The sequence below is a fragment of the Oncorhynchus tshawytscha genome, linkage group LG19 (assembly GCF_018296145.1).
Source record: "Oncorhynchus tshawytscha isolate Ot180627B linkage group LG19, Otsh_v2.0, whole genome shotgun sequence".
Lineage (NCBI taxonomy): Eukaryota > Metazoa > Chordata > Actinopteri > Salmoniformes > Salmonidae > Oncorhynchus > Oncorhynchus tshawytscha.
The window spans coordinates 31,465,548-31,486,151 of NC_056447.1; the positions used below are offsets into that span (position 1 = coordinate 31,465,548).

The following is a 20,604-nucleotide window of genomic DNA, read 5'->3' on the forward strand; positions in this document are numbered from 1 at the left end:
GAAAAGCTTGTCAATAATCAACTGACTGGCTTTCTTGGGTTCTATAATATTCTCTCAGGTATGCAGTTTGGTTTCTGCTCAGGCTATGGATGTGCCACTGCAACCTTAGGTCCTTAATGTCACTATTGCCCTTGATTCTAAGCAATGTTGTGCTGTTATTTTTATTGACTTGGCCAAAGCTTTTGATACTTTTGACCTTTTTGTTTTTGTGAGAGTATTGGTGTCTTTGGCCTGGTTTTCAAACTAGCTTCCTCAATGAGTGCAGTGTATAAAATCAGAACATCTGCGGTCTCAACCACTGCCTGTCACCAAGGGAGTAACCCAAGGCTCCATCCTAGGCCCCACGTGCTTCTCAATTTTACACCAACAACATAGCTCAGCAGTAGGAAGCTCGTTCATCCATTTTACATGCAGATGATTGTCTTATACTCAGCTGGCCCCTCTCTGGGTTTGTGTTAAACGCTCTACACCAATCTTTCTTAGTATCCAACAAGCTTTCTCTGCCCTTAACCTTGTTCTGAACACCTCCAAAACAAAGGTCATGTGGTTTGGTAAGAAGAATGCCCCTCTCCCCACCGGTGTGATTACTTCCTCTGAGTGTTTAGCTTCAGGTAGTCACCTCGTACAAGTACTTGGGATTATGGCTAGACGGTACACTGCCCTTCTCTCAGCATATACCAAAGCTGCATGCTAAAGTTAAATCTAGACTTGGTTTCCTCTACGGTAATCGCTCCCCTTTCACCCCAGCTGCCAGAATAACCCTGACTCAAATGACCATCCTGCCATGCTAGATTACGGAGGCATAATTTATAGATCGGCAAGTAAGGGTGTTCTCGAATGGCTAGCTGTTTCTTTACCATTCGGCCATGACATTTGCCACAAATGCTCCTTATAGGACACATCACTGCACTCTATACTCCTCTGTATACCTGTCGCAAGACCCACTGGTTGATGCTTATTTATAAAACCCTCTAAGGCGTCATTCCCCACTATCTGAGATGACTACTGCAGCCCTCATCCTCCACATACAACACCCGTTCTGCCAGTCCCATTCTGTTAAAGGTCCGAGAAGCGCACATCCCTGGGTCGCTCCTCTTTTCAGTTCGCTGCAGCTAGCGACTGGAACAAGCTGCAAAAAATATTCCGACTGGACTTTAATTTTTTTTTTTTGTCTCCGTCTCTTCATTGGGACTCAATCATGGACACTCTTACTGACAGTTGTGGCTGCTTCACGTGATGTGTTGTCTCTACCTTATTGCTCTTTGCTGTTGTCTGTGCCCAATAATGTTTGTACCATGTTTTGTGCTGCTACCATGTTGTGTTGCTGCCATGCTATGTTGTGTTCTTAGGTCTCTATGTTGTGGTGTGTTCTATTTTTTTTATTTTACATTTTTGTGTCCTTTTGGTAGGCTGTCATTGTAAATAAGAATTTGTTCTTTACTAACTTGTCTAGTTAAATAAAATACAATTTGACATGGCAAAATGTATTAAATTGCAAGAAAATTAGCTGTAACTGCAAAATATTCTTGCAAAATTCTCTCCACCAATGAGCGGTGTGAACAGTGCTTGTGCGATAGGGGGTGCGTGGGATGTTCCCCAATGCTGGAAGGGGGGCCCTGAGTGAAAACGTTTGGGAGCACCTGCTATCGACTACTTTCATTAAATTATTGGTAGTTCAATTTAAAAATAATTTGTCCATTTTGTCCACCAGTCTCAAGTGTGACTCTCCAAAATAAGGTTTTAATGACACAAAATAAAAGGAACTCGTTCACAAGGAGGCTTCAACCTCCCGTTTTACTTTCATCTTATTGGAAGGCATTGTTTTTTAGTCTTACCCAAGTTTTACAGTATTTTATTATCTAGCCATTGGATATTCTTAATTTGCTTTTCACCCATTAGACCTATTATTTTGAGATGTATATCATTTGGGCGCATTACATATTCCTCAGCCATACAAGGAGTCTAGAAAACATTAGCAACACCTTCCTAATATCGATTAGAACCCCCTTTTGCCATCATAACAGCCTTAATTTGTCTGGGCATGGACTACAACGTGTCATGCATTCCTCAGGGATCCTGGCCAATGTTCACTCCAATGCTTCTCACAGTTAAGTTGGCTGGGTGTCCTTTGGGTGGTGGATCATACTTGATATACACACTGAAAACTGAGCGTGACAACCCGGCAGCGTTGCAGTTCATGACACACTTAAACCAGTGCACCTGGCAGCTACTACCATACCTTGTTAAAAGGCACATTTACCCTCAATGGTACACAATCCATGTCTCAAGGATTAAAAATCCTTCTTTAACCGGTCTCCTCCCCTTCATCTACACTGATTTGAAGTGGATTTAACATCAAGGGATCATAGCTTTCACCTGGATTCAACTGGTAAGTTTGTCATGAAATGGAGGAACTAACAATAGATGGAATTCAATAAAAATGGTACCATAGAGACACAGAGAAAGTTGGCATAAAAATAAATGGAGGAACTTATTCCAGAAAGATCAAGTGTAATATATTATAAAAAATAAAGCAAACTGGCTGGAATATGGGGATTTAAAAAAAATCTTCAAATGTAGAAATGCTCCCCAAAATAATTAACAGTAACTTGTTACAAATGACTTTTTTATTTCACCTTTTATTTAACCAGGTAGGCTAGTTGAGAACAAGTTCTCATTTGCAACTGCGACCTGGCCAAGATAAAGCATAGCAGTGTGAACAGACAACACAGAGTTACACATGGAGTAAACAATTAACAAGTCAATAACACAGTAGAAAAAATAGTCTATATACATTGTGTGCAAAAGGCATGAGGACGTAGGCGAATAATTACAATTTTGCAGATTAACACTGGAGTGATGAATGATCAGATGGTCATGTACAGGTAGAGATATTGGTGTGCAAAAGAGCAGAAAAGTAAATAAATAACAGTATGGGGAGGAGGTAGGTCAAATTGGGTGAGCTATTTAGACTATAGACTAATAGACTATGTACAGCTGCGGCGATCAGTTAGCTGCTCAGATAGCAGATGTTTGAAGTTGGTGAGGGAGATAAGTCTCCAACTTCAGTGATTTTTGCAATTCGTTCCAGTCACAGGCAGCAGAGAACTGGAAGGAAAGGTGGCCAAATGAGGTGTTGGCTTTAGGGAAGATCAGTGAGATGCACGTGCAACGGGTGGGTGTTGCCATTGTGACCAGTGAACTGAGATAAGGCGGAGCTTTACCTAGCATGGACTTGTAGATGACCTGGAGCCAGTGGGTCTGGCGACGAGTATGTAGCGAGGGCCAGCCGACTAGAGCATACAGGTCGCAGGGGTGGGTGGTATAAGGTGCTTTAGTAACAAAACGGATGGCACTGTGATAAACTGCATCCAGTTTGCTGAGTAGGGTGTTGGAAGCTATTTTGTAGATGACATCGCTGAAGTCGAGGATCGGTAGGATAGTCAGTTTTACTAGGGTAAGTTTGGCGGCGTGAGTGAAGGAGGCTTTGTTGCGGAATAGAAAGCCGGCTTTAGATTTGATTTTAGATTGGAGATGTTTGATATGAGTCTGGAAGGAGAGTTTACAGTCTAGCCAGACACCTAGGTACTTATAGATGTCCACACATTCTAGGTCGGAACCATCCAGGGTGGTGATGCTAGTCGGGCGTGCGCGTGCAGGCAGCGAACGGTTGAAAAGCATGCATTTTGTTTTACTAGCGTTTTAAGAGCAGTTGGAGGCCACGGAAGGAGTGTTGTATGGCGTTGAAGCTCGTTTGGAGGTTAGATAGCACAGTGTCCAAGGATGGGCCGGAAGTATACAGAATGGTGTCGTCTGCGTGGATCAGGGAATCGCCCACAGCAAGAGCAACATCATTGATATATACAGAGGAGTCGTCCCGAGAATTGAACCTTGTGGCACCCCCATAGAGACTGCCAGACTATTTTGAAAGGGGAAGCAAAGTTCTTGAAGCATATGTTTTCGTTTGTCTCTTCAGTCTCCACTAACTGATGTTAATTGTAAGAATGATTTTTCTTCTATTTATCGTGTAAAATGAAGAGCTGTACAGAAAGACTGACGTGAAGGGCCACATTACAGAAGAGGAACTTCTTGATACAGTTAAATCCTTTAAGTCCGGACAAACTCCAGGGCCGGACGGCATACCTGTTGAGGTATATCAAACCTTTTTTAACCACTCCTATAAAATTGGTTGACTATCAGATAGGCAGCAAGAAGGTCTGATTTCACTATTACTGAAACAGAACCAAGGTGGTAAATAGAATGATCGAGTCCACCTAAAAAATAACTGGAGAACCCTTACACTTCAGCGTTGTGATGCAATAATTCTAGCAAAATGCATAGACTTGAAGGTATTGTCCAATATTATTCATCCTAATCAGACACTTTTCTTTAAGACAAGTACCGGAAACAATACAACATGAAAAATGTGGTAAACCAAATCTGTTATTCATAGCTGATTTTTGAAAAGTCCTTGAGTTTATATATAAATGCCTGGACTATTTTAATTTTGGAGAATCTCTTATACTGTACTATGGGTTAAAGTTATTATACCGACCCCCGGTTGTGAAATAGTAAATAATGGCTACTTCTCAGAAAGTATTAAATTGTCAAGAGGAGTAAAACAGGGTTGTCCACTAGCTAACATTTCATTGGCCATAATAAAATGCCACTATTAAAATCAGATCCAACAATAATATCAAGGGGCTAGAAATACAGGGCTTGGCCTCCCGAGTGGCACAGTAGTCTAAGCCACTGCATCGCATCTAGCTGTGCCGCTAGAGATCCTGGTTTGAGTCCAGGCTCTGTCACGAAGTCCGGGTTAGGGGAGCGTTTGGCCGGCAGGGATGTTGCTGTCCCGGTGCACACTAGCGACTCCTGTGGTGGGCCGGGCGCAGTGCACGCTGACACAGTAGCCAGGTGCACAAAAACAAAACATATTAATGAGATCATAAATGGGTCACACATGCAGCTAACAAATATACTGAACAAAAATATAAATGCAACATCCAACAATATTCAAAGATTTTACTGCGTTACAGTTCATATAAGGAAATCAGTCAATTGAAATAAATTAATTGGGCCCTAATCTATGGATTTCACATGACTAGGAATACCGATATGCATGAGTTGGTCATAGATACCTTTTTTAAAAAAGGTAGGGGTGTGGATCAGAACCAGTCAGTATCTTGTGTTACTGTCTGCCATCATGCAGTGTGACACATCTCCTTCACATAGAGTTGATCAGGCTGTTGATTGTGCCCTGTGGAATGTTGTTCCACTCTTCTTCAATGGCTGTGCGAAGTTGCTGGATATTGACGGGAACTGGAACACCCTGTCGTACTCGTCGATCCAGAATTTCCACAACATGCTCAACCTGTGACATGTCTGGTGAGTATGCAGGCCATGGAAGAACTGGGACATTTTCAGCTTCCAGGAAATGTGTACAGATCCTTGCGACATGGGGCCGTTTTATTATCATGCTGAAACATGAGGCGATGGCGGCAGATGAATGGCACGGTATCTTTGTGCATTCAAATTATTGTCGATAAAATTCAATTGTGTGTGTTGTCCGTAGCTTATGCTTGCCCATACCATAATCCCACCGCCACCATGGGCACTCTGTTTACACCATTGAAATCAGCAAACCGCTCGCCCACACAATGCTATAAAGGTGGTCAGCGGTTGTGAGGCCGGTTCTCTAAATTGACGGCTTATGGTAGAGAAATTACCATTCAGTTCTCTGGCAACAACTCTGGTGGACGTTCCTGCAGTCAGCAATCCAATTGCACACTCCCTCAAATCTTGAGATATCTATGGCATTGTGTTGTGACAAAACTGCACATTTTTTAGAGTGGCCTTTTATTGTTTCCTACATGAGGTGCTGTTTAATCAGCTTTGTGATATGCCACATCTGTCCTGTGGATGGATTGGCTAAGGAGGAATGCTCACTAATAGGGATGTAAACAAATGTGTGCACAATTTGAGAGAAATTATCTTTTTGTGTGTATGGAACATGTCTGTGAATCTTTTATTTTAGCTCAACACTTTGCATGTTGAGTTTTTAGATTTTTTTTCACTGTATATGGAAATGTCTGATCTATCAAATTATAATTAACTGATTGCAGCAATAGTGCAAAAATGGAGGCAAGTGGGAGAATGTAAGGATCTCGTCTGTCGGCCCTGCATTGAAGACATTGGTTAAAGCAAATTGTGATTGATAAATAAATAAAAGTATATCAGCTTAATTTAAGGACCAAAAAATGGACAGGTTGCTGAAGTAGTTGGGAAGAAATGTTCGATGTGCCGCTTCCATGGCACAGTTTATGAACTGATGCACAAAACCAAGTTTTGCAATTTCAATTATTATGCAAAATTCTTGCAACCAATAGAATGTTATGCATATGGGGATACAACCATCCCAGCTCTGCAGATTTTGCTGCGAAGACAGACTAATTAGATCACTTCTTTTGGTACTGCCTATATGTAGCTTGTTTCTGGTCGCAGGTTCAGGAATGGCAAAAAAAAAAACCTGGAGCTAATATATCAAATAGCATTGCTGGGTGACTTCAAGCCATAGTCAATCTATCAATAACAATACTCTTAGTAAAAATGCTAATTTTTTATTTAGAGTCTGTAGAAACTATGAGAATGGAAAGGTTCAGAACTTTTGAAACAGCACCGTTAACATACATTGCAATTAGATATCAAAACTGTTTTCAGAGATCGATGGGAAGACTTGAGGGGAGCTGAAGGATGGGATTTAAAAAGACACTAATAAATAGTGTCTGTGAAACGTATGTAAGCTGGAAGTAGAAGCCTAAGTGTTGTTGTCCATTAGTTTACTCCAATTAGGGGGAGGGGTGGTAGGGTTTGGGGAAATGATAATAAAGAAAATGTATACTTTAAAAACAATATTTTTCAAATGTTTTTTACCCTCAGTTACCCAAATGTAAAACTAGTAACTATTGTTTGACCTACTCCTTACAGATTTTTCAAGCCAATCACAATCGTGCAGTTTGTCAGACAACTCAAAGAGCTTCACATTAAAAATAGACGAGCATTGTGCTATGTCAGAGAAATGTCACATATCAACACGGCTGTCTTCTCAGCCTTATCTATCTTATTTTTCTACCAAAAGCTCCAGCCATTTGCCCGGCTGGCCGTTCACATGCCGTCCTTCCTTTCTTCATTTTGTCACGTGTTTTAGCAACTTTGTTAGACTTTGGTAGAGTAAGTTCAAATATAATTTTATCCTACATTTGTGAGAGACTAGGGGTGTTTAGTTTCCATCTGTGTAATAAATCATGGCCACATTGGGACTAGTTGTCACCAAGCTAAGCGACTGCAGCCACCAAGCTAATGACCAATCATTAGCTTCTCTGCTGTTAGCTGAAGACAGCTCCTCCTTAGAGGCTTTGGATCTGACCTGCTTAATTCTCTCACACACACACACACTCTATCACACAGTTCAGATAACTGGGGTGGCAGGTAGCCTAGTGGTTAGACCGTTGGGCCAGTAACCGCAAGGTTGCTAGATCGAGTCCCCGAGCCAGGTAAAAATCTGTCGTTCTGCCCCTGAACAAGGCAGGGGCCTACTGTTCCTAGGCCGTCGTTGTAAATAAGAATTTGTTCTTAACTGACTTGCCTAGTTAAATAAAGAATAAATAAAACTGTCTTACAGGTGTTGTGTGTGTGATGGAGAGAGGGGGTGTTATTATGGGATCAAACTGTCATGTGTTCCCCCCCCCCCAGTATAAGGGACGGGCTAATCTCCATACCTTTGAGGACTGGTGTGGCAGCTCTACAGCTCAGCTTCGCATGAACCTGCATTACCCTCTTTACCCACATGTGAGTCACACAGTTCCCGAGCCAACATATACACATGACATGTCATAGCTCAACTGAAGACTACACCCATTCCTCTCTTGGTCTCTCCTCTAGTCCAGAACCACAGTAAAGAAGTTGGCTGTTTCTCCCAGGTGGATGAACTACGGCCTCAGGATTTTTGGCTATCTCCACCCCTATACCGACGGTATTTTTTTACATTTTGGCTATCTGTTCCAAAGTTTTCCCAGATATACAGTACCAGTTAAAGGTTTGGACACACCTACTCATTCCAGGTTTTTTCAAATTTAATTTGTACTATTTTCCACGTTGTAGAATAATAATGAATACATCAAAACTATGAAATAACACACATGGAATCATGTAGTAACCAAAAAAGTGTTCTTCAAACAAATTCTTCAATGTGGCCACCCTTTGCCTTGATGACTGCTTTGCACACTCTTGGCATTCTCTCAACCAGCTTCATGAGGTAGTCACCTGGAATGCATTTCAATTAACAGGTGTGGGACCTGGAAGTGTGGTGCCAGGAATATAACCTCTCACCCAATGTAAAAAAACAAACAAAGGAGATGATCGTGGACTTCAGGAAACAGGGCCCCCTATCCACATCGACGGGACCGCAGTGGATAAGGTGGAACGCTTCAAGTTCCTCTGTGTACATATCACTGAAAAGGTCCACCCACACAGACAGTGTGGTGAAGGTACAGCAGTGCCTCTTCAACATCAGGAGGCTGAAGAAATTTGGCTTGGCACCAAAAACCCTGGTATGGCAACTGCACCGCCCGCAACCACAGGGCTTTCCAGAGGATGGCGCGGTCTGCCCAACATATCACCGGGGACAAACTACCTGCCCTCCAGTCCACCTACAGCACCCGTTGTCACAGGAAGGCCAAAAAGATAATCAAGGACAACCACCACCCGAGCCATTGCCTGTTCACCTCGCTATCATCGAGAAGGCGAGGTCAGTTCAGGTGCATCAAAGCTGGGACCTAGAGAGAGAAGCTATTTTTCAAGGCCATCAGACTGTTAAATAGCCATCACTAGCACATTAGATGCTGCTGCCCCATATAAACTCAGCAAAAAAAGAAACTGCCCTTTTCAGGATCCTGTCTTTCATGCACCTGTGCATGTTCATTAATTGTTTATGGTTCATTGACCAAGCATGGGAAAGTGTTTAAACCCTTACAATGAAGATCTGTGAAGTTATTTAGATTTTTACGAATTTTCTTTGAAAGACAGGATCCTGAAAAGGGCTGTTTCTTTTTTTGCTGAGTTTATATGGGGGTCATTAAGACACGAACAGCTTACAGACAATAGGCAATTAAGGTCACAGTTCTGAAAACTTAGGACACTAAAGAGGCCTTTCTACTGACTCTGGAAAAACACAACAACAACTGCCCGAGTTACACCAGGAATGCCAAATCCCTCCATCAGTGCTCAGACTGTCCGCAATAGGCTGAGAGATGCTGGACTGTAGGCCTGTTGTAAGGCAGGTCCTCACCAGACTTCACTGGCAACAACATTGCCTATGGGCACAAACCCACTGTTGCTGAACCAGACGGGACTGGCAAAAAGTGCTCTTCACTGACGAGTTGCAGTTTTGTCTCACCAGGGGTGATTGTCGGATTCGCGTTTATCGTCGAAGGAATGTCACAGTATCATCGGACTGAGCTTGTTGTCATTGCAGGCAATCTCAACGCTGTGCGTTTATAGGGAAGACATCCTCCTCCATCGTGGTACCCTTCCTGCAGGCTCATCCTGACATGACCCTCCAGCATGACAATGACACCAGCCATACTGCTCGTTCTGTGTGTGATTTCCTGCAAGACAGGAATGTCAGTGTTCTGCCACAGCCAGCGAAGAGCCCAGATCTCAATCCTATTGAGCATGTCTGGGACCTGTTGGATTGGAGGGTGAGGGTTAGGGCCATTCCCCCCCCCAGAAATGTCTGGGAACTTGCAGGTGCCTTGGTGGAAGAGTGGGGTAACATCTCCCAGCAAGAACTGACAAATCTGGTGATTTGAGGAGGAGATGCACTGACGTACTTAATGCAGCTGGAGGCCACACCAGATACTGACTGTTACTTTTTATTTTGACCCCCCCCTTGTTGCCAGTGAGAGGACGTTTCTTTTTTTGCTGAGTTTACATAGACTTGGAATCCCTGGCTACTTTTCACTGGCTACTTTAATGTTGACATTTTTTGCGTTACTCGTCTCGTGTATTTACTGTTCTATTCTACTGTATTTAAGTGTATGCCGGTCTGACATTGCTCACCCAATATTTATATTCTTAATTCCTTTACTTTAGATGTGTGTATTGTTGTGAAATTGTTAGATATTACTGTTAGACATTACTGCACTGTTAGAGCTAGAAATAGAAGCATTTCACTACGTCCAAAATAATATCTGCTAAACACGTATGTGACAAATAAAATTAGATTTTAAAAGTTAATTTGTGTAATTTCTTTTCTCAATTTGTTTGCGCCAATCAGTTGTTGTGACAAGGTAGGGGTGGTATACGGAAGTTAGCCATATTTGGTGAAAGAACAAGTCCATATTATGGCAAGAACAGCTCAAATAAGCAAAGAGAAACAACAGTCCATCATTGACTGACCTTCATGTCTTAAAGTCATCTGGAGAATTTCAAGAACTTTGAAAGTTGTGCTGTCACAAAAACCATCAAGCACTACGATGAAACTGGCTTTCATGAAGACCGCCACAGCAAAGGAAGACCCAGAGTTACCTCAGTTGCAGAGGATAAGTTCAGTTACCAGCCTCAGAAATTGCAGCCCAAATAAATGATTCACAGAGTTCAAGTAACAGACACATCTCAACATCAACTGTTCAGAGGAGACTGTGTGAATCAGGCTTTCATGGTCGATTTGCTGCAAAAACAACACTACTAAAGGACACCAATAAGAAGAAGAGACTTGCTTGGGCCAAGAAACATGAGCAATGGACATTAGACTGGTGAAAATCTGTCCTTTGGTCTGGTGTGTCCACATTTGAGATTTTTGGTTCCAAACGCTGTGTCTTTGTGAGACGCAGAGTAGGTGTACGGATGATCTCCGCATGTGTGGTCCCCCCCGTGAAGCATGGAGCAGGACGTGTGATGGTGTGGGAGTGCTTTGCTGGTGACACGGTTTGATTTATTTAGAATTCAAGGCACACTTAACCAGCATGGGTACCAAAGCATTCTGCTGCGATATGCCCATCCCATCTGGTTTGCACTATAATTTGATTTTCAAAAGGACGATATGCATATGTGGGAACTCCTTCAAGACTGTTAGTTGTCATCAAGGCAAAGTGTGGCTACTTTGAAGAATCTAAAATGGAAAATATATTTTGATTTAATACTTTTTTTTGGTTAATACATGATTCCATATGTGTTATTTCATAGTTTTGATGTCTTCACTATTCTACAAAGTACAACATTTTAAAAATAAAGAAAAATCCTTGAATGAGTAGGTGTCAACTTTTAACTGGTACTGTATGTGATCGTATACAAATGTAAGCAAGGTTTGAAATGCTTGTTTTAGTTAAATATTATGTATGTTTGGGCTTCTTGCAGTCAATTCGCAGTCTACAAATGAGTTATTTGTAATTATGTTCCGTGACCCTGACCATCCACTCAAGACAAAATTGTCCCAAGGCTGAATGTAGTTGTTGATCTCTGAAGTAAAGTATCTAAGTTGGGTGGATAGTAACACCAAGGCTTTTGACGACTGTGTTTTGGTGCAGTAAGACAGCCATTCAATTATACGATCAGTTCTGACAACTTTACATGCCACAGGGTGACTGAACCACAGGGGTCCAAACACTGAACCCAGAGGAACACCTAATTCAAATAATTATCTGACTAGATTTGCCATCTCTGTGTGTCTGTTTGTTCCAGGTGAGTTTGTGTTTGCGGTGAGCTCTGATGATAACTCTGAGTTCTGGCTGAGCCGGGATAACTCTCCACTCAACCTGCAGCTACTGGCCTGGATTGGCAAGGTGGGCTCTGAGGGTGTTTGTCAGTTTGGACCGAAGATGGCTACAGTGACTGTAATGATAGTGTTTATTTGGGGTTCTGGCAGCTCTCTGACTGTGTGTGGTGTTTTGCAGACTGGCATGGAGTGGACTGCTCCTGGTGAGTTTGGGAAGTATGCCAGTCAGACATCCAGACCGGTTTGGTGAGTCAGCTAAACACTGTGTGGGTGTGTATGAGTGAAGGCTATGATTTCCGGAAGTTTGTCGGGAAGCAAAATTGTGTATGAATCTATTTGTTTCAAGTGAATAACTGAAAACATATCCAAACACAGGACTGAGAGTTATTTTTAGCAGAGGTTGTTTTTCTTCTTGTGGTGGCTTGGAGCTATGTTACTGAGCCAGGATGAACACACACACACACACACACACATTCAGAAATGTACACAAACACACCTTTTGAGGTGTGTGTGTGTGTGTGTGTGTGTGTGTGTGTGTGTGTGTACAATGATGAATGGTGCAGGGAGACATGGGTTTGATCCTGACAAAAGAAGCTGTCACAACTACCATAATGAAGCATTGACCACAGGCTAGAGAGGGGTAGAGTAGAAAGAGGGAGGGGGACAGGGGGAGAGAGGTTAAAGGAGGTGATAGAGGGAGGGAGGTGATAGTCAGGTATTGGCAGGAGAGGGGGAGGTAGCTATGGAAGGGGGAGGAAGAAAGGCATTCACAGTTAAGGGGCATGACATGACAGGCATCTACAACTGCCTATCAGAAACTAGCATACAGTAACTGTTTTGTGTGTTCTGCAGGCTGTCAGTTCAAAGGAGGTACTTCTTTGAGATAGTCCATAAACAGAACGACAGAGGAACAGACCACATAGAGGTGGCGGTGAGTTTCCCCTCTTCTCTACACTTTCCGTGTGTGTGTGTGTGTGTGTGTGGTAGTATTAAGTGTGTGTATTTGTTTTGACACAGTGGCAGCTGAACCAGGAGGGTCTAAGGTTTACAGTCATCAGCTCCAAGTACATATCCCTCTACAGCAGTGAGTAACACACACACGTGCACACACACTCTAGCTATTCAATGTTACTAACAAATTTTAACTACCTAACTGTTATTTCAGACATGTATTTCAGATGTTTGTGTGTGTGTGTGTACAGATGAGTCTGCTCTGAGGATGAGTGACATCACTCATGTACCCCAAACGGCTGCTAGTCACACCCGCTCGCCTAGCAACCAGCCCGACAACCAGCTGAGCAACCAGCCTGCAGCCGACATGCTGAGAGTCGACCCACGCGACACCCTATACCAGAGTAAGACCACACACACACACACACACACACACACACACACACACACACAACACTAGAGTCACTAGAATGAACAAATAACTCTGTGTGTAGTCCCTGCCTTAGACAGTAGGTTCCTACAAGGCGTGCTACCTGACTGCTCCTATAAACCCAGCTACATCATCAAAGGTTTCCCTCTGCTGCGATACCAAGGCCTGCAATTTGTAAGTACCATAAATATTCCACCTCGAATCCCTATAACTAAGAGAAATGAGCGTGTTATTACCATGTTTGTGTGTCTCCAGGTCCATATGTCCTACATCTATCCCAATGACTACACACGGCTCACACACATGGAGACAGACAACACCTGCTTCTACCACGACAGTCCCCTATACCTGGACAGGTGAGGAGGGGAGGGAGAGAGGCCGGGCGAGGGAAAGGGAGAGTGTTTCTATTTGTTACCTCTCTATCTATGACTCTGGTCGAAGAAGCGGCTTAACCTGTATGAGGTCGTTACCATTACCAACCAGCAGAGGGCAGGGTGCAATCACTGAGGTTATGGATAATGTCGTCAGAGAGATGATAACATTCCCTCTCAAACCCCCCCCCCCCACATCACCACTCTCTAGGTATGGGTTTTCCAGGTACATGAGGCTGGATGAGCCAGAGGGGCAGGAGGGAGAGGGCCGGGCCAGAGGTAGAGGTAGGAGACACACATTTTTCTTTGGTTAAAAAGTACACTGCTCAAAAAAATAAAGGGAACACTTAAACAACACAATGTTACTCCAAGTCAATCACACTTCTGTGAAATCAAACTGTCCACTTAGGAAGCAACACGGATTGGCAATAAATTTCACATGCTGTTGTGCAAATGGAATAGACAACAGGTGGAAACTATAGGCAATTAGCAAGACACCCCCAATAAAGGAGTGGTTCTGCAGGTGTTGACCACAGACCACTTCTCAGTTCCTATGCTTCCTGGCTGATGTTTTGGTCACTTTTGAATGCTGGCGGTGCTTTCACTCTAGTGGTAGCATGAGACAGAGTCTACAACCCACACAAGTGGCTCAGGTAGTGCAGCTCATCCAGGATGGCACATCAATGCGAGCTGTGGCATTGCTGTGTCTGTCAGCGTAGTGTCCAGAGCATGGAGGCGCTACCAGGAGACAGGCCAGTACATCAGGAGACGTGGAGGAGGCCGTAGGAGGGCAACAACCCAGCAGCAGGACCGCTACCTCCGCCTTTGTGCAAGGAGGGGTAGGATGAGCACTGCCAGAGCCCTGCAAAATGACCTCCAGCAGGCCACAAATGTGCATGTGTCTGCTCAAACGGTCAGAAACAGACTCCATGAGGGTGGTATGAGGGCCCGACGTCCACAGGTGGGGGTTGTGCTTACAGCCCAACACCGTGCAGGACGTTTGGCATTTGCCAGAGAACACCAAGATTGGCAAATTCGCCACTGGCGCCCTGTGCTCTTCACAGATGAAAGCAGGTTCACACTGAGCACGTGACAGACGTGACAGAGTCTGGAGACGCCGTGAGGAACGTTCTGCTGCCTGCAACATCCTCCAGCATGACCGGTTTGGCGCTGGGTCAGTCATGGTGTGGGGTGGCATTTCTTTGGGGGGCCGCACAGCCCTCCATGTGCTCGCCAGAGGTAGCCTGACTGCCATTAGGTACCGAGATGAGATCCTCAGACCCCTTGTGAGACCATATGCTGGTGCAGTTGGCCCTGGGTTCCTCCTAATGCAAGACAATGCTAGACCTCATGTGGCTGGAGTGTGTCAGCAGTTCCTGCAAGAGGAAGGCATTGATGCTATGGACTTGCCCGCCCGTTCCCCAGACCTGAATCCAATTGAGCACATCTGGGACATCATGTCTCGCTCCATCCACCAACGCCACGTTGCACCACAGACTGTCCAGGAGTTGGCGGATGCTTTAGTCCAGGTCTGGGAGGAGATCCCTCAGGAGACCATCCGCCACCTCATCAGGAGCATGCCCAGGCGTTGTAGGGAGGTCATACAGGCACGTGGAGGCCACACACACTACTGAGCCTCATTTTGACTTGTTTTAAGGACATTACATCAAAGTTGGATCAGTCTGTAGTGTGGTTTTCCACTTTAATTTTGAGTTACTCCAAATCCAGACGTCCATGGGTTGATAAATTAGATTTCCATTGATAATTTTTGTGATTTTGTTTTCAGCACATTCAACTATGTAAAGAAAAAAGTATTTAATAAGAATATTTCATTAATTCAGATCTAGGATGTGTTATTTTAGTGTTCCCTTTATTTTTTTGAGCAGTGTATATGAACTGTCGCAGGTCGGCCTTGGTTTTATTTTAACACTTCTCTGTCTGCGTGTTGTTTGGTAGTTGATGGCATCTTGAGGAGGAGAAAGGCGGTCCCAGAGGAGAGGTTAGATGGCGAGGCTCCTCCAAATGTGGGAGGGGCTAGTAAGAAAGACCCCGCCCCTCCTGACTATGGAGACGACAATGACGATTACGCTCAGAGACGACGACGTAAACTCTTCTCCCTGCCACAGGCTGACAGGGCACCTACACACACAAACATGTCTGATACTCTCACGTATAAGAAGAGGAGAGAAACAAATGCAGCAGCTGTAGTAGAGCAACGAGCTGTAGTCCAGACCAGAGCAACAGAACAGGATGGGTTGGGGATCCCCCCTGGTCCTGGGTCACATACATCACTACAGACTATACCAGCAGAACAGCTGAGAGTAGCAGAAAGACCAGCAGACAGACCAGCAGAACAGCTCAGACCTGTGAAGTCCAGAGCAGGGGAACAGAAACCAGGAGGGATGCCAGCAGACAACGAAGATATGGGACCAGTAGCCCGAAAACAAACCAGACCAAGAGGGAGACCAGCAGAACAGAACTCAGCCGGGTTAAAGATTTTACCTGCACCACAAAAACTAGACCAGAACCTGCCAGTAGAGGGAGACGGACCAGAAGTTCGGCTTCCCCAGCTGCAAGGGAGGCACCGGCGTGTTCAACAGCCTGGGCCGAGGGGTTGGGGTAACGCAACACCCAATCCCTTGAAGCACCTCCCACCTCCCACTGTCTCTAATTGGTCCTTCAGGGTCGGTCGACGGCGGGGACTTGTTAACCGTACACTAGAGCTGTGGTCAGCGGTTACCAAACAGTCGACCACACGACTGCCTGAGGTTAAACCACCGCTAATTAAGTCGGACCACAAAGCAACTGTGACTAGGAAGAGAGTCCAGGTCCTAGAGACAGATATCATCCTCCGAGCACAACCACAGATAAAGTCACGACCGCAACCTGACTATGACAACACACTCCACGGGGATCTGCCCCCTGGTGTGGTCAGTGGGATGGACCGTCTGGTTGAAGGGGTTGACAGAGGGGGAGGTGGTGAGAGAGGGGGGGAGGAGGTGGGTGTGAGTGAGTCTTTATGGGGTCTTGAGGGAGACTCTGAAGAGGTGGAGGGCTTGTCTTATGACTCCACCCCTCGACCAGTGTTTGACCCTGAGGTGAACTGGGCTCAGACATTCCAGGTAACCCCTTTAGACCTCCAAGCGATGCGCTCTGATTGGATAGACCTCCGCTGTAACGTGTCTGGTAACCTGCTGCTCCGCCCTAGAGACGCTCTGCCTGTCATCAAGGCCTTCATGGACAAACTCAACCACAGACACCATGGGTCAGTTTGTGTGTGTGTGTGTGTGTGTGTGTGTGTGTGTGTGTTTGTGTGTGTGTGTACAGTATATGTGGAAGTGTGAGTGTGTTAAACCTGTCCCTCCCTCCCTCCTTAGGCGTTTCAGCCTGGTGCGTGTGCTGAACGTTGAGAGGAGAGTGGATGGAGCTCAGGGCAGCAGGTACTTCCTGGAGCTGGAGCTGAGGGATGTGAATGGCCAACACCTTCGCCTGTCACACTACATCTATACTCTGATTCGCCACAGACGATCTCGCCCCCGGGGAGTCCCGCCGCTTCGCCCTGCCCCTGAGATGTTGCTTTGCAACCCTGTTGGTTTTCACTGGAACCCAACTGCCACTGTCCACTTCATCGTACCAGGTACGCACAAACACACACCCTACTGCTACTCTCCTGCTGTTGTAGGGCGATATATTGCTTTATTCTTGTGGGTGTCTATCTGTGTGTGTCAGTAAAGAACCAGGCCCGCTGGGTGCAGCAGCTGATCGTTGACATGGAGGGTCTGTACCAGACCACTGGAGACCCCAACTTCAACCTCATCATCACCGACTACAACAGCACTGACATGGACATAGAGGCAGCACTAAAGGCATCCACCCTGCACAGGTACGCAGTGTGTGGCATTTCATTGAGCAATAAATTATAAAAATGGTATGTAAACAAATCATCTGAAAGCCTCCCGTAGACTACATGTGCACATTCCGCCACTCTAAAATAATTCCAGCATTAATGTTGAGGTGTTGTCCACTGCTGTCTCGGTCTTGGACATTCATCTATGCCTTGATAAAATTTCTAATTTTTCTCGTCACAGATATGAAACCACACTGCATTTTGGAGCATATACCACCCATTTTCTAGTCCATTTGCTAATTTTTCATATGGCTGAGATGCGGCAATAATAAATGATGGTGTAAAATCCTACCATGTTGGCATCGTTGCTTAAATTATTGTGATAAGCGAATGATTGAACCTTGCGGCTTACTTTCACCCCTGATAACTTGCCTCTGTGTACCAGGTACCAATACTTGAAGCTGAGTGGGAACTTTGAGCGTTCCGCTGGTCTACAGGCCGGCATCGACCTCATCACTGTGAGTGAGACATGATCAGTGACATCATCACTGTGACATACAGTGGGTGTGTCCTGTTTTGTGTTCCATACATCAACTGAGTTTCATGAAATAGGCATAAATATTCTCTTTTCCTCCCCAGAATGAGCACAGTATAGTGTTTCTGTGTGACCTCCACATCCACTTCCCCCCCTCCATCATTGACTCAGTCAGGAAACACTGTGTGGAGGGACACATGGCCTTCGCTCCTATCGTCATGAGACTGGACTGTGGGGCTACGCCCAGGGAGCCCAGAGGTACACACACACAAGCACGTGCACACACACACACGCACACACACACACGTCTCACACGTCTTTTTGTTTGTGTTCCAGGTTACTGGGAGGTGAATGGGTTTGGTCTGCTGGGGATCTATAAGTCTGACTTGGATGCTGCAGGAGGCATGAACACACATGACTTCACTGACCGCTGGGGAGGAGAGGACTGGGAGCTGCTGGACAGGTTTGTGTTTGTCTGTCTATGGTTGTTTGGTGCATGTTTGTGTGTGTTCTGTTGCTCATGCCTGCTCTGTCAATCTGATCATTAATAGGAATTCTGTTGCTCTCCCCTGCTCTGTGTCAGGATTCTGCAGTCGGGCCTGGAGGTGGAGCGTATCTACATGAGGAACTTCCTACATCACTACCACTCTAAACGTGGCATGTGGAACAGACGCACCCAACGCAGTGGCACGTAACCCACAACAACACAGCCAAAACGTTCAGCGATGCAGCCGTACCCACGACGACTCATCCGTGGGTGCAAGGAAACTGCCACACTTTAACGTCCCCATTCCTCGTATCAGCCATTTACAGCTGTCGACTGGTTAACGAGAGGGCAGGACAGAGGGGATTCCTGACACCATTGGGTGATATCCCCTGTCACTCAAAAGGTTTGAGGGTGTGGTGATGATGGAACTCAACATAGTACTGATTGCCCTGGAAAAAGACACTACTGAAAACTAGAGCAGAGGTACTCAAATCTGAACATGTAGGTCCGCAGTACTGCTGGTTGACCAGAGAGTCACTCACCTAGTGTCCCAGGTCTGAATCACAGGTTGATGTTTCTTGTCATGATTCTTGCCCTGGAGGCAGAACTGAGCTGTTTCTGCAAGATGGGCCAGCTGCCAAGTCAAAATTGTCTATCTTAAAAATTCACGATTTTTGGTCTTAATTTAAGGTTTGGGTTAGCAGTGTGGTTGGGGTTGCAAAACAGATTTTATGACCACTGCTAAGCTGTTCCAGGGAAAGACTAATGACAATAAATAACAACCTGCGTCTGAATCAGTCCCCAGTCCCGAATCAGACCTCAACAACTGGATTTGAGAAAAGGTGGACAAAACACTACTGGGTACTCTATTTAAACATGTTACTACTGGTTTACTCTATTTTAACAACACACTACTGAGGATCCTGTTCTAAGGAGATACTGTTGTAGTAAAAATGTAAACCTTTTCCACACAGTGTGGATATTTTCCTTTGGCTAGACAATGACAGATGTCTTTGGTAGCATGAAGAGACTAATAAGAAAACTGGGAGCAGTGATGACCTGCTCTGGTCACTGGTACTGATGAACTAGTCTGGACAATCCTGGGCTGCCGAACCAAAGACAGAGACGATACACACAATTTTAAACGTCATGGATCATACAGCATTTGTATGTAATCAGGGTCCAGCTTATTTATTGACAATGACAAAATGCAACAATGTTACTGTATCACTGTGATTTGTATTTTGTTTGGTTTAAAACATTGTTTTATTCATAGAATGAATTAAGATGTGAAAAGGGGGATCACTTCTGATTCAGGGAATGTTACTGTACTGGATGGGGATATTTCCTTTATTATGCAATGTGCATTATGAAGCCTGCTGTATTCATAAGTGCCTGCTCCATAGCTCTGCTACTGTAGAGCTCTACTACATATTACTGACTCTTGGGTGTCACATTGTGCCTATTGCATGTATCCTTCGGGAGCGCTGTTTATGTAATTTTCTATGAATTATACTTAAGAGGATCCCGCACCAAACCCCTTGTGCAAGTTAACAATTTTTTAAATGTTACTCCGTGCCTTCTCTACAGCTCCGGCGAAGCTGGGGGTTCAGTTGACACAAAACTAGAAAACTTTTGAAATGGGGAAATACTACCTGAACTTGTCAGTTAAAACCCCCATGTAGTCTTTTACATTAGATTTATAAATCATCACTGTATGTCTAATAAATCACTGTTTATTTCATGAAAATAACTCCAAATATATTTTTATAATTTATTTCCATGGGCCTCCTTTTGCCATTGAAATGCTTTGTCTCATCATTTGGACGTGTTGATACAAATGTTAATATATTTACATACACAGCCCTAATTTCCCGAATTGGATCGTCTAAACTCTAGTGGAGAGCCTACTCCACTTACCCCTTCAAAGTAGGAGGATGCATATGCAAATTATCGATGGCTGGTCATTGGTCAGAATAATCAGATTGATGTCATGATCTGGCCCAAAAAAAACACCCACCAGAACAGGCTTGAATTTCCAGGCATTTTTTTTTCAAACAGCTTACACAAAAAGGGCGTTATCAAAATGTTCACAATTTCAGTGTTATTTCGACCGCCGTGTGAAAATAAAAAAACAACTGGAAATCATGTTTTTGACGGCCGCTTTAAAAATGCTACATTTTGTGTTTCATTTCACAATGTGATTGGGA

The 20,604-nt window shown here is 44.5% G+C and overlaps 1 protein-coding gene across 2 annotated transcripts in view; it reads left to right on the forward strand.

The window, feature by feature from the left end:
• Positions 1-20,171, forward strand: part of b4galnt3b (beta-1,4-N-acetyl-galactosaminyl transferase 3b) — a 40,511-nt gene extending 20,340 nt beyond the window's left edge. Inside the window, exons 4-20 of one of the 2 annotated variants that reach the window (XM_042301578.1) lie at positions 7,753-7,848; positions 7,942-8,032; positions 11,740-11,840; positions 11,952-12,019; positions 12,626-12,704; positions 12,791-12,857; positions 12,976-13,128; positions 13,219-13,328; positions 13,410-13,510; positions 13,737-13,810; positions 15,482-16,790; positions 16,903-17,162; positions 17,255-17,408; positions 17,818-17,890; positions 18,012-18,165; positions 18,244-18,370; positions 18,491-20,171. In XM_042301578.1, coding sequence (XP_042157512.1) covers positions 7,753-7,848; positions 7,942-8,032; positions 11,740-11,840; positions 11,952-12,019; positions 12,626-12,704; positions 12,791-12,857; positions 12,976-13,128; positions 13,219-13,328; positions 13,410-13,510; positions 13,737-13,810; positions 15,482-16,790; positions 16,903-17,162; positions 17,255-17,408; positions 17,818-17,890; positions 18,012-18,165; positions 18,244-18,370; positions 18,491-18,602 — 3,129 coding nt within the window. In that variant the 3' untranslated portion in view covers positions 18,603-20,171. The remainder of the gene's footprint in view (positions 1-7,752; positions 7,849-7,941; positions 8,033-11,739; positions 11,841-11,951; positions 12,020-12,625; positions 12,705-12,790; positions 12,858-12,975; positions 13,129-13,218; positions 13,329-13,409; positions 13,511-13,736; positions 13,811-15,481; positions 16,791-16,902; positions 17,163-17,254; positions 17,409-17,817; positions 17,891-18,011; positions 18,166-18,243; positions 18,371-18,490) is intronic. The other variant, XM_042301579.1, reaches the window with a different exon arrangement.
• The last annotated feature ends 433 nt before the right edge of the window (positions 20,172-20,604 follow it).